Below are 13,850 nucleotides of genomic sequence, written 5' to 3' on the forward strand. Positions count from 1 at the left end.
CCCCCAAAGACAGTTATATTCTGTTCTTTAAGAGTGTTGACCCCTTTTTATAGCTATCATAGCTATCAAATCTCAAAATACTAAATTGTGTGTTTGGCTTTCATAAAGCTCCCATATTTAAAGGGAAAAAAAAAGCCGCAAAATGTCTAGCTGCAGACTGGAACATCAAAACTACGATCATTCAAAGTATTTTAAGTAAAACATATTGATGGCCATTCTACATTTGGATATATTAAAGAAGAATACATTAAAGAAGATCAGATAAAAATGCAAAAGTAGATTCTTCTTTGCTTAATAAGATTCTATTATACTTAAACCCTCAACTTTATCTGCAGTCTCATCTGAACATGCATATTTAATTGCCTATGGAATTATCAACAATTAAGTATATACAATGATTTTTTAAAGTGCTGAACACCAAATACATATGTCAAAGAACTGGAAAATTCAGTATAAAACGTACAAAAAAAGAACTATAGTAAATCTGAATATAACTTTTTCAGAGCTTAAAATTGTGCTGCTGTCTGTAGTAATGAAATTGCTTCTCTTCCTCATCCACACGACTCTGCTCATTGTAGGCTTTCACATCGTCATTCATGCTTTGGACACACTTAAAGATTTCCATTTTTTCCTATTGCTACTTGGGAATTTCATAAAATGCCTGAGCAAACACCAATTTCAAAGCTGTTAGCAGGAATTTATTCTTGCATTCCTCAGCACCCACACCCACTTAGTCAGCAAATATACATGTTACGTAGTGTGCTGAGAAGTGAAGTGTGATTAGAGTCTTCCCAAGACTATTTCCTAAATGAGAAGGGAAATGTGTTGTGAAATTCTTGTACTCAAATGTATGTTTTGCAGTTGCCTCTACAATACAAACTATCAATTAGGAAAACTACTTGGTGCAAAATATGACACGTACTACTGTCTTTGTAGACCAATAGAACACAGGTCAGAATCTTCAGAAGTTCAGCAATAACTACTGCGGTGGAGGACAAGTAGCGAGGTCCTTCTTCTTTCAGTGTCCGAGAATAACGCATGGTCAAGACTAAACTTGTGGTCTGAAAAACCAGGATGCCCAAGGAAAGGTATTTTAAGTTGGTAGACATTTCTTGATTTTTGCTTTCCTGAAACAGAACAAAAAACCCAAACACACACTTAAGAGTGTGACAGACATTTCCACTAAGAATCAGCATATTAAAAAAGTTATCTAGGGAACTCAGCCAGCAAAGCAAAACGAATACCAAAAGAGTAAATATTTACTACTTCAAAACAAATTACTAACAAATTAAATTAGTAGGTCATATGTAACAAGACAATTTGCCTTTTTTATTTTTAATCTTTGGAAGAGTAATCCTTATTATATGAAAAAGATGCAACAATGGTCTATATTTTCACACAGTGTACTGACAGAAATATTGTAAAGCTGAATCCAGAGGGGAACAAATAGACACTTTCATACTTAAAATAAGCAGAAGAGAAACATTCCATTCAACAGTCAGAATTGCAACATACTGGTTATGAATCACTTATTTTTATGCTCAAAGATTTGGTAAGAACAACAAACAATCTTATATTAAAAAATTAACACTTTAAAATTGTTTTTTGATATCACTACAAATGTGGAACCATATTATAATAATGGGACAAGTGATAATTATTAGAAGAAATTAAGTGAAATATATGTATAATAAAAAAGTCAAATAAGAATACTAATTGATAATTAGCTTTCCAATTTTGTGAAACCAGTTTGGTTTCACATTAAGAAATCATGCGAGTTCAACCAATCATGGATTTCTCTACATAAGTGAAGGCTCAAAGTATCTTCAAAGTGAGAAAGGCCCACACTGTGGTAGTGCACAACGCCCACCATCGCTGCTGCAAGGAACTCTCTCTGGTCCGAGGATATCTTCTCCTTCTTCTGCCTCTCCAAAGTTTTTCAGGTTGCAGTTGCTGCCTTGCTAGATGGCATAGTGCCAGCATCAGAGATGGTAAGGGTTGGGCTGCTTTAAGTGAAAACGAGAGTTGTATCTGAAGCTGAAGGAAACATAGACTTGTGGGGAAGGAAGACAAGGGCTAGAGTGGCAGCAGGGGTGACAGCACTGGTCCTGTCCGGCTGCTTATTCTACTCAGGCAGAGTATAGGGATCTGCACCTGCCTTCTCAGACTGCACAGAGTACACCACAAACCTTACACCAGTAAAGCTGCAAAGTATTCCCTCTACCAGGAACTTTCACAAAGTAGATTTTACTTGCCTTTCGCCAACAATTTAAGCACTAACTTACTACAGAGGACTAACAAAGAGTACAGAGAGAGTGAAGATCTTTAATTTTAGTTAGAATCATAACTAATATGCATTTTAAAATCATTTTTTCAATTACTAGTTACAAATACAAATCAAAATTAACAACCCCAGACCAGACACCTTAATGAAACATAAGTTTTCCCGCTGTATGTGTGAATGCCACATAAGTTACTTTCTAATTTATCAATTACAGAGCAATTATAACTGGCAAGATAGTCCACTGGATCTCAGCTTCAGAAGTTTTTGAATGTCTTGAGTTTTCTGACTATACTTATGGATGTGGATAGCATCAAGTCTAACTTGTCCCAGTAAAGTTATCAGGACTATTCTATGTGTTTTAAGTAAAGCACATGCTGAACCCTAGGAATAGTGCATCTCAAAGATAATCCAGATGATCCTTACTGAAGGTATTAAACTGTGTCTTGAAACTCATCCCTGTATGCCCAGACTTGTCTGTTATATAAAATGAGAACAGACAATAGCAAATAGCAGAAATAGCACAGAGAAAAACTAACACTAACTACTCAATGCCACTGAATGACATATGTATGTAGAATATAAAACCTTATCTGTACATATAGATTAGCAAGAGCAATGCCTCAATGCACTGACTGCACCACACACCTTACACTAATAAAGCTGTATCACCATCATTTCTACCAGGAACTTTCATAAAGTTGACGTGGCTTTCTTTACCTTGGCCGCCAATTTATTAACTAACTTTGCACAGAAGAATAACACAGAAAGCAATTTTAGAAGCACAATATATTACAAGGAAATCCAAAAACATATTGCTGGTATTCAGAATAGTATTTCATTTTCTGCTATTCTTCCCATTAAGTATGAAGAAGTCCCATATGCACAGAAATTAATGCTACCAAAGCAAAATTAATAATGACTGCCTTCGCTGCCCAAATATTCAATAACAAAGCAATGTTTTATAACGTCAAAGTAAAAGCAAATCAATAACTAAAAGTTAACAAACGTGTTTTCAAGTAAAAGAAAAATAGTGGCAAGTCAAGCCAGAGCTGTCCTTATGTATGCTGCACACCTACAGCTGCACAAATCTTTACTCCGAACTATCTAGCTTTGTGCATACACCTGAACAACAAGCTGATACTGCTAAATATTTGCGTTTGAAGCTGTTTTTCATTGTGTGCATTTCTCCAGCTCAAGAAGTATTTCATATCTACTGTTATTGCTTTTCCCCCCTCCCCTCAGAGATTGGAGAGCCATATTATTCAAATATTTTTGACCTGAATTTATCTTGTTTCTAAGCTTTGATAGATTTTCTCCAGTCAAGTATATGAAGTCAGCTGAATCCCTATATAACATGCATACTTAAGAGATGTTGCAGTAACCTGCAACTAACTTTGAATCACAGGCAGACACAAAAATATGAACCATATATTTGTATCCTACACAATAAACTTGTTTACAGCAAGAATCATATGGCTGCAAAGACTTTTTTTAAAAGTCTATTGGCAAAGGAGAAAAAGCTGCCTGGATGCAGAAACACACAAGGATTCTTTTAAGGAACCTTAGAAAATATTTTTGTATGAAGTATGCTCTCATTTAATTCACAGAGTAAATGAATTGAATACTAAATATGCAACTGCAGAGGATGGCATAAATCAGAGGTTTAAAGACATGAAGGAGAAGAAAACTGCAGACAAAACTCAAGATTTGCTAACATTTGTCAAAGAACAGGTTCTGGTGGAATAACCTATTACATGATGATAACTGCAGAATTATATATCCCCAAGAACAAAATGGAGGAGAAGATCAGTTTGTCAAGCAGAAATGTTTCTGAAGGGTAGGTTTGCTCTAGCTGAGAACAAGGGGCAGAAACAGAAGAAAAGAATGGTTCCCCTCAGGAGACGAAGAGAAATTTCGTCAGACGATGAGAAAGTCAGAGATTGTACCCCCTGGAGGAATACCAACAGCACAGAGAAGACCGAGGGAGAAAAAGAGAAAGCAAAAAAAGATCTTCAGAGAGAAAAGACAGAAGTGAACTTCATAAAAAAGGCATGCCTATGCTACTGGAGAAGACCACTATTGCAAAATGCATATTTATATGAGCCAACTTGCTCAAACAATTCCTTCCACCTTTCCCATCTACCTAAGTTTTTTGGTATCGAGAACCGACAATCTGGCTACACAAATTGCAATATATCGTTAAGATGAACAACACAATGTTATAAAAACACACTTATAGATAATGAAGTTTTTAACTCTTAATTTTTCAATTTTCAAAATGCTTCTGAACAAAATGCAAATAATGGGAATGCACATCTCTGCTGAACTCTGACCCACATCTGCATTCAGCAAACCTGTAAAGTGGCAAAGGGTTTTTACAAACCTTCATAGTTCTCAGACAGCCATTTCTTAACCTTCAAAATAGCTCACAATATCAGAAAATAATGTTCATATAATACAAGCGTCTATTTACTAAGCAGCTTAAAATGTAATTTTAAACATGTATCACTAACAGCTTATTTAGGATGAGCAAGTATCAAAGTATTCAGCATCAAAACATATCAACAGACAACAGTTTTATTAAAAAATATCCCACCAGCAAAGCTATAAGGAACACATACCACAGCACTATCTTGAACTGTAGTCATGTCTTCATTAGCAATCCTAACTACGATTCCAAAAAAAGAGAGGAACTTTTTCACAGTAACACTATCAATTTAATCTTGCTTCCACAGACTAATCACAAATCCATCTCCTATTCATCAAGTGGTTTTGAAGTCACACAATGTGACTCTAAAAGCTGCCAGTAGCAGAACACTGCATTTCTTTACCAGAATTCACTAAAGCAGATTCAGTTTCCAAAATTCACACAAAACGGACTCCCAATGTCAAGTTTAATAGCTGAAGTAAGAACATTCATTAAAAGCTGTCTCATCAGCAAGACGGGCTTGTAGAGAACAGGTGCTTCAGGTTTCATGCTGTACTCAGAACTAGCTGGTTCATCAAGCAGGAACCACATAGTTGGGAAACTTGCATATCTCAGTCAAATACCACCCTCTGCAAAGCACACGCAATACCTTATCAGCTTCCCCGTCTCTTCCCCTCCTGCAAAATAGCTGCACATCACTTCTTAAAACTCAGTGCAGACTGGGGCTGGACCCAGCAAAGCAGCCAAGTACAGAACTTTCAACAGCTGAGTTATCAGCTGCATCAGCAGAGGTGTAGTCATTCTTCTAGCCACAAGTTCCTGCTACACCCCTTGCAACAGATTGTGCAGCCGTCCACTAAATGAACTAACCTTCAGTTACTGCCCACACTTCCACTGTCTTAAATCAATATTGAAAATGAAAGTTCCTGTCGTATTTCTTGGGCACAAGATCACATCCAGGCTTAGATTTCTTACTGGCCTTTGGACAGACTACTCAGTACTCTGCAGAATATATCTGTGCCACACAATGCAGTGCTAAGCAGAGATACACAAATAAGACAAATTCAAAAACTCGGAGTAGTCGCATTAATACAGTGGCTCTACCTGGCTCATTACTCTCATCTTATTACCCTAGGTTTTAAAAAGAAAGAAAAAGAAAAAGAAAAAAGAAAGCCTGCTTCTGCCTAGTTACTCAGTATACCATGTAGACACACACAAAATAACAGCAACAGCCAGTAATACGGAAGGCAGAGGAAGAGGTTAAGAGCAAGCCTATACAGAAAGTCAATATGCACTAAGCCGAGATGGTATTTACACACATGTAACATTCTACTTCCGTTAACATCAGTGGATAAAACACAGATACTATCATAAAGTACTGTTCTCCTTGCAAGCATAAGGGAAAAGAATTTGGTAAAGGTTTTACCGCATCAGGAAACAGGGAAAAATATATACAGGAAGCAATAGTTTCAGCTGATAAAGTAGCATGTTGTGCAAAGTTTGAAAAATATCTTTCAAAAGGAAGCAGATTTTCTGAAGTGGAAAAATCACATATTTCCATTTCATAAAATTCATTCAGACAGAAGGAATTAATTTTTGACCTACAGATTTTAATCTCCTTTAGCAACTTCTCCACAACAGGCTAATTCAATATTTTATGTTTTATTTTTATACCATTCCTACATTCTCCTTCCTGAAATACTGGTAAATTCTAATGTTTTCATATGTATTAACTCAGGCCAAGAGAACATAATCACTCTGCCTTAACAGGCAGTAAATATACTGTGTGTATTTTATTCTCTCTGTTCTTGAACAAAATTTGCTAATATTAACAAGATTTTTGACATGAGCAATAACAACAAGATTATAGGACTTTTCACTATATACATATATGACTATTATAGGACTACTGATCCTCTCAGCTCCTATATATCCAGTAACAGAATCTGGTGCAAAATTAAGCTTTTGGTTATGAGTTTATTCTATATTTGAACTTGTAGGAGGTCTTATAAGATCTGACAAAATTACCTTAGTTTGAGATATCCAAAACACTAAAAAAGACCTCTGGCAGGAAATATGAATAAGCTCCTATTTTAAAATGAAATACCTCTTCAGTCAGAACTGAGAGACTAGAGAGTCTTCTGACATTTTCCAAAGGAGGCTGGAGTTATGCTGCTCATCATGGAGATCCTTTCAGCAAGCACAGCATAACACCATCCTGCAAGAACTAAAGAGCAGAGAGCAACCACACAGGTCCAGGCACTCCTACCTTTTCCCACAATGCAGATACAAATATATTGCGATAAAGTGAGCATACGACTGTGAGGTTCAACTTTGTCTAACACAAAGCATCTCAGCTGATCAGCATCTTTTAGACTCAGCAAAATATTTTAAGGTTAGGGTGCCTTACATTTTCACACATTATTTTATAATAAAAAGTTAGGTTATAGTTCATGCATAAATTATCCAAATTTCATGCATTTGACTCTGCATTTCTTCTGCATCAATCATGCAAAGTTCATTCATTATCTCAAATTATCCACTATTCTGCCTTCTATTTCATTAATACAACCTGAATTAACAGAAACTTTTTCTTACAGTCAGTGCAGCTGACTCACTTTTAAGTTAATTAAATTTCATTTTCCTTAAGTTTCTGAAACTTCCCAAGAGATGCCATCACCAATTTGAGAAACACACCTTAAATGCATAAAAGAAAACCTGAAAAAAGAATTCAGCGTTCACCATCAACAAAAGATCTATACATTAACCAGAGAAGTAGATAAAACAAAAAAAAAATTAATTAATAATGAATTCCAGTAAGTCATATAAAAGAGCACAAAAGAGCTGATTAAATTCACAGATCTGATGGCACAATCCACAGTAAAAGCCGTGCCTGCTGTTCATTTGTATTTTATCTATGAGGTAACAAAAAGATATGATAGGCTGCATTAAAGTGAACTTAGGGACTATTATTTACAGGTAACCTAGCACTTCTCAGAGTAAGATTCAATTTAAAACTCATGTAAAATAGTTTTCCGTACATCTCTTCTCATGCTGTCTACAAATCAAAGTGTGTTTAACAGTTATCACTGATACATCTTTAGAACATGCCCATATAGACTGAACAAGAGGAATTCATGAAAGAGGGAAGGTAAAACATACCGCTGTTTCAAGCTCCCATCCTGCAATTTACACCTCACTGGCAGAACCTAGGATTCTGCACAGGCAGGAAAGCAAAAGCCTTCCCAGAATGTGGCCTAGGGATGCACTGTACTAAGAGCAAAAGCATGCAAAGTAATAGAAAATGGTGAAATAAAGCCCTTCCACATGCTATGGAGTTAATGCTTGTATAATTTTCCACTGATTTGCAGAAAGATTTGACACGAAAATAACTTCTACTGGCAACTATTCCATTACTCCTCCCTCCCCTCCCACAAGCAAAGTTAAATTTTAAAAAATTACTAACTATTATTATGCTTCCAATCTTCAAAGCAATGGCATTACTTGAGCTGCATTCCTCCCAGCTCAGCTGTGAAACATTCTCACTGCTGATGGTCCTTCAGAATAAAAAGTTGAGTTATAGGTCTTATTGCTATTGCTGGCTGCTATTTCATTCTGCTATTAAAGAGGATAAAAACGCTTAACCAAACAAAGGGCACTTGCACATTAGTTAAAATATAAAGCTAAAGAGAATTAGACAATCAGGCTCTTGAAAGAAAGAAAGAAAGAAAAAAAACCCCAAAGGCATAGTTTATTAAGTTCTAGGTGCCAGTATGCCAAGTTGTGTCTGAGATCTGCCACAGAACAAGCACTGATCAAGTCTACCTTATGCAAAGAAAAAAAAAAAATGCGAAAAGTCGAATATGCTAATTTATTCCAGTGGAACAGGTGTAGACACACTTCCTGGGTATTCTCCTTGAAAGCAAGACAGCAGATTAAAGAAACAGATTTGTTTTCTCATGTTTCTCAGAACAGGTATGTGCCTAGTGCTGATGCTATACTTAGACAAATATAATAAGAAGCTGGCAACAAGGAGGAAAAGTGGACAAGAAAGGTGGAGTAAGAGCTATCTCACTGAACTTGAAGAGCCTACTTCTGTAAGTCTCTTCCTTCTACAGTGCAGCATAGGCATTGCTTTTCCCTGTGCTGGATAACATACAAATAACACACTACTTGTGAGGCAACTACATTTCTCAGAGGGAAGTTCTATCCCCTAAATCTTTTTTCAAAAGCTATTGGAGTCAATACAGTCTTCTTTATACCTAAAAGTAGTATCTAATGCAACGACATAGTTTATGTATGGGAATTAATATCCCAGCTGGTTGATGAGAATGCGTAGACTTTTCAGGATCTAGTAAGTGCTGCTGAATTAGTTCCTCAACAGGATTTTACATACATACTAGATTTTTTTAAGTGTCAAATTCAGACCTCTGTCACTCAACAATGCATTTCCCTTACTCTTCCTTCCTTCCTACCAACACATGTAATCTTTCCTGTCTATGTAAAATCTTTATAAATACCATAATAATGTTGTAAATATTTGTAATAATCTCAGGAATTCTCCTTCTCATTTTAAAATATCTCTATCAATGTGTTCCACCTACCTCACATTTGACACACATTTCTCCCCATTCCCTCCCATAAGTTATCCTTCTCAACTGTCCCTCCCCAAATACATGACAATTTAATTTTCATATAAATCACTGCAAGTCACTTCATCATTTTAAAACTTACCTTGCTCTTTCTTTTGTTCTTCAGTCTGTTAGTCATTCTCCTTGCTGGATACTTTACAATGCATATTAAGTACACTATGTAAAAAGAAGCTATGGTTTTTTTCTCAGTGCTTATATTCTTCTTCAGAAGTGTTATTAAAAGCAAATCCTGTAGCAAAGTTTTTCCTTTCTCTTCTAGCAGAAACTGAACAATTAAAGTTTTATTTTCAAGTGAAGGTTTTGTTGAGGCAGTATTTCCAATTTCTCCATTTATACTAAAAAAAAATTCTTAACTGGTGAGAAAGATCAAAAACATCACTACATTCAGAGTAATACTTTCACAACAAGGATATCAAGCACAACACAGTAGAAAGATCGATGGACCTTGCTCCAACACAGCTATTTAGTTCCCTAAACACAACCCTATCTTGCCCTTTTCAAAATTATGCTGATACATTTTAGCATTTATACACAGAACAGTTACACTTTGAACTGCAACTGCTAAAGATCAACCAATGATTTCTTCTCAACTTTGCTCCAAAAACCTAGGTCTTTGCCAAGTTCAGTGGAGGCTTTATCAGTGATTCGCTGGCATATCATTCAATCGGGAAATTCCAACATTGCCAAGACTAATAAATGGAATGCAATTACATATTAACTCATGTCCAATTCCAGACAACGCTATAAGTTGCTTGGGACTCAGGTAAGGTTTTCTTACATGTTTACAGAAAACCTAGCAAAAAGCAGACACTTATACTGGGTTTTTTGATGATCTCACAAAGCATCTTTTTTTTGTGGAAAGAATTTTGTTTGAAAAAAATCTATTTAAAAATGGTCTCACAGTTCTAATCTACACATAGGATAGGAAAAGTTGGAAATTGCAAATCTTAAATGTGACATTTAAAGTTCCCTGTGACTATTTTTTTTTTTTACTTTATCCTTTATATCAAAACTAACAACCCCAAAATAAGATTTCTTTGACTGATGGTTTTTGGTTTGGTTTGATGAGTGTTAAAGAGTCACCTACTGAATATAAACCTCCAGTGTTCAGGCAACTCAGGCCCTACTGAACTAAATCTAACATCAGTACTTCTTACAGGATGCAGACTTCCTGTGTGTGTACAGTAGTGCAATAGTTTTATATTGACACAACAGTCATTGAGCCAAACTCTGCCTGCCAACATAGAAATTTGATACAACCTGCCTCACTGCCTCTCTCTTTTCAAACAGTACATACACTGTGTTCATTGTATAGATCACAGTACAGAAAGATCCTAGTGGCCACGTTTAGACTCCAGGAGCAAAACGTCATTCAGTTCTCAGTTTTAGTTCAAGTTTCCACCCCTCCACAAGCACACACATGAGTACGGTACCAGGCTGAGTATAAAACGAGGCACTGCCCTAATGCAACTCCAGCAGATGTACCAAGGCACTGATGCAGCTTGAGTTAAGGTGGTGAAAGATTGAACATTGAATACAGCTGTGGTTCAGCTACAGTTCACACTAACAGAATTTATGAATTACTAATCGAGTCTGCATGCTTGAGGCAGCACAGCCACGCTCAATCACAGTGACCTAGTTTGAGTAGAATAATACAAACTAGATACTACAGTGAAGATAAATAAGCCTGTAGACGCTTTCGCAGAAACCTAGCAGTTACAAATAAAATCAGACATCTAAACAATATACTGAAGGGGTCTGAATATAAGACAAGAAAGTTCAAAATTTCAAATAAGAAAAACCCAAATAAGAAAAAACCCAAACCTCCTAACCATCTTACATTCATTCTTAGGCTGGATCTTAAGAGAGAAAGATGTTTTAAGAGCCCCTTCTCCCCTTCAGAGATACCCTCTATTGACATAATCCAGCTGTGCAGCCTCCTGAGCTCCTGTGAAGGCACTCGGTCTACACAAGCAGCATGCATACGGGCCTGAACTCAAGTATCAGATGAAGAATAAGCCCAGCTTGCAAATAATTCAAGAATATTAAGAGAGGAATAACTATATTTAGCAAGCCTGTCCCAAAGATCAAGGGTGTGTTGCCCCTGCCTAACATTGCCAAATTTGAAACTTTTAAGCAGATACATGTGATTTGATTCCTCTAGGAACCTGGTTAAGATGACCCCAGCCTTGTGCCTATCATTACGAACAGCAGTATAAGGCACCCTTCGGGACTAATGGTTAAGAACACAGAACTTGTCCTAACAATAAGTTGCTTTCAATAAAGCAAGTTTGTCTACTTACTATCATAACAGCCTTTTCCAAAACCTGCCCTTTCAGCACACATTCTACCTCTACAAACCAGAACATCAGGTTTCCTTAACCCATGGATCCTTCTCTCTCAGAATTGTAATTTTTATCATGGGTCCTCACTACATCTAAGAATATACAAAGCAACCACGAGCTACAGTTTTTCAAAGGAAAAGGTAAACCAGTTTCTCCACAGCTACTATCCGCTTCAAACTCACCCTGCAGCTTTTAAAGAAATTTGATGTTGCTTGTTCTTTTATAAAAGACAGGCCTGTGTCACGGAGCTAGAGTCTCTACAGAGACAGTTTTTGTGGAGTAGGTCCTGTGTAGTAACACAGGACAGAAGGACTGAAGAGGTCAGATCCACTGGGCCCACGTATGCCCCAATCAGTCACCTGCAGTGCCTATGGGGAAAGGCAGCACTACAGGTTTGGGAAAAAGTAGTCTGCCAGGATGTCAAACAATATTTATTTTAACCCCCACTTTTTCTGCCTGCACGTTTGTTCTTTGAAAAGTGACGGTTTTCTCAGATCCCAGCCCTCCTATATAGAGGCCAGCACGACAGATAAAGAACACGAGCAACATCTAAAACTGGTGAGTACAATAGTGGGGAGCTTATGTCTCAAATAAAACATCCCCGTCACTGCAGAAAACAATCTCAGTCTTCTCCTTGGTTTCCAAGTCTTCCTCATTTTGATTTACAAAATGGCTTGTAGGATTCACTAAAACATGATACAACTTGAGGTATCTTTTGGCACTTATCTTCTACCTTCCAGTTTATTCCATAATATGCATTATTTTATCTTACTATGTTCATTACCTCTGCATTTTTTGGTTTTCTGACTTAACCTGTAAGCTTTTGCCTCCTACTGTCTTCCTAATTTACAAAGCTGAGTATGGAATTGTGGTGCTACAGAGACACTTAAAAGGTGTCCGTTTCTGATCATTTCGCATACAGCATTGTACCAACTGCAGTGAGTGCCTTCTGAGCAGAGCACCCGCCAGCACCCACACCTCAGGGGCACCCAGAAGGTGAGCTACAACTACTAGCAACGATGCAGCCGTTAACCTGATCTCATCCCCTCCCTTCCCCACTTCTGTTGCTTCCCCCACAGCAACTCCACCGCCGCCGCCCTCCCCAGACCGCTCCATTTGCGGACATTTCTCTCAGCGCCCCGTCAGTCCCCCTCTTCCCCTCACCCAAGACCCCCTCTCCAGTCCTCTCAGCCCCCACCCCCCGCTGCCACAGACCCGCTTCCCACACACCCCCAGCCACACACCGCCTCCCCTCCCATACCAAAGGCCCCCTCCCCCTGCCCCGGCGCCGCTCGCCCCGGGCAGCCCCGGCGGGGCTCCGCCGCGCCCGGCCCCAGCCCAGGCCTCCCACCTGCAGGGCCTGGGCCGCGGCCCAGCTCGCCCCTCGCCGCCGGTTCGGCTCGGCTCGGCTCGCCTCAGCCACCCGGTGTTTCCGGGTGCCGCGGTCCCGTCCCGCAAAAGCTCCGGCTGCAGCCGTAGCCCCGCCCGTTCCGTTCCCAGGGCCGCGGCGCGCAGCACGCCCGCCGCGGCCCCCCGAGCGGGCGGGGGCGGCGCCATGGGGAACAGCGGGGCAGCGCCAGCGCTGCGGGAGCCGCGGGGCCTCCCCCTGCGGAGGAAAGGGGCTGCGGGGCCAATCGTTGCGGCTGAAGGGGAGAGCCGGGGCGGAAGGAGGGAAAGGGATCTAACTCCCTTTTTCAAATAAAAAGTTATTCGCACCGGCGCCTTCTGCTGCCTGCAGCGTTGACGCTCCCGCTGGGGCCGCCCCCGCGGCCGTTGCGACCGTTGGGGGGCGCGGAGGGGCTGCGCGCGGGGCCCGCCACGCACCGCCACTTCGACACTTGCCCCCTTTCCTTCTCTTACGAAACAAAATCACTCGTTTCATTGAAACTAATCTTTTTATACGGGTATTTCTACAGTGCATGACACGATAAATTTATTAAAGAAGGGCTGTGCGAACTGCAGTTGAGATACAGAACCTCAACGAGAACCCTCACGGTGTACCTTAGTACACTAAGGAGCAAACTGCCCCCCAGATTTTTAACATTTTATGTGGGCAGAACTTGAATTAAGGCTTGAGATATTTAGGTGGATTTACTATTTGTTCACAAGGCACAGCGCGTCCTGTGGAGCAGAGGACAAAT

At 39.1% G+C, this 13,850-nt stretch overlaps 1 protein-coding gene across 7 annotated transcripts in view; it reads right to left on the bottom strand.

The window, feature by feature from the left end:
- The window catches only part of SLC35A3 (solute carrier family 35 member A3), a 28,062-nt gene extending 14,781 nt beyond the window's left edge, over window positions 1-13,281 (bottom strand). For 3 of the 7 annotated variants that reach the window (XM_064515846.1, XM_064515845.1, XM_064515848.1), the window contains exons 1-3: window positions 13,061-13,281; window positions 9,447-9,699; window positions 923-1,127 (exon numbers count right to left, since the gene is read on the bottom strand). In XM_064515846.1, the coding sequence (XP_064371916.1) occupies window positions 923-1,127; window positions 9,447-9,699; window positions 13,061-13,266 (664 nt within the window). In that variant the 5' untranslated portion in view covers window positions 13,267-13,281. Of the gene's footprint in view, window positions 1-922; window positions 1,128-6,819; window positions 6,838-8,178; window positions 8,270-9,446; window positions 9,718-13,060 lie in introns of those variants that run through there. The other 4 variants (XM_064515847.1, XM_064515849.1, XM_026094272.2 and 1 more) reach the window with 4 other exon arrangements.
- Between the last annotated feature and the right edge of the window lie 569 nt (window positions 13,282-13,850).

Source organism: Dromaius novaehollandiae, chromosome 8 (genome assembly GCF_036370855.1).
Source record: "Dromaius novaehollandiae isolate bDroNov1 chromosome 8, bDroNov1.hap1, whole genome shotgun sequence".
Lineage (NCBI taxonomy): Eukaryota > Metazoa > Chordata > Aves > Casuariiformes > Dromaiidae > Dromaius > Dromaius novaehollandiae.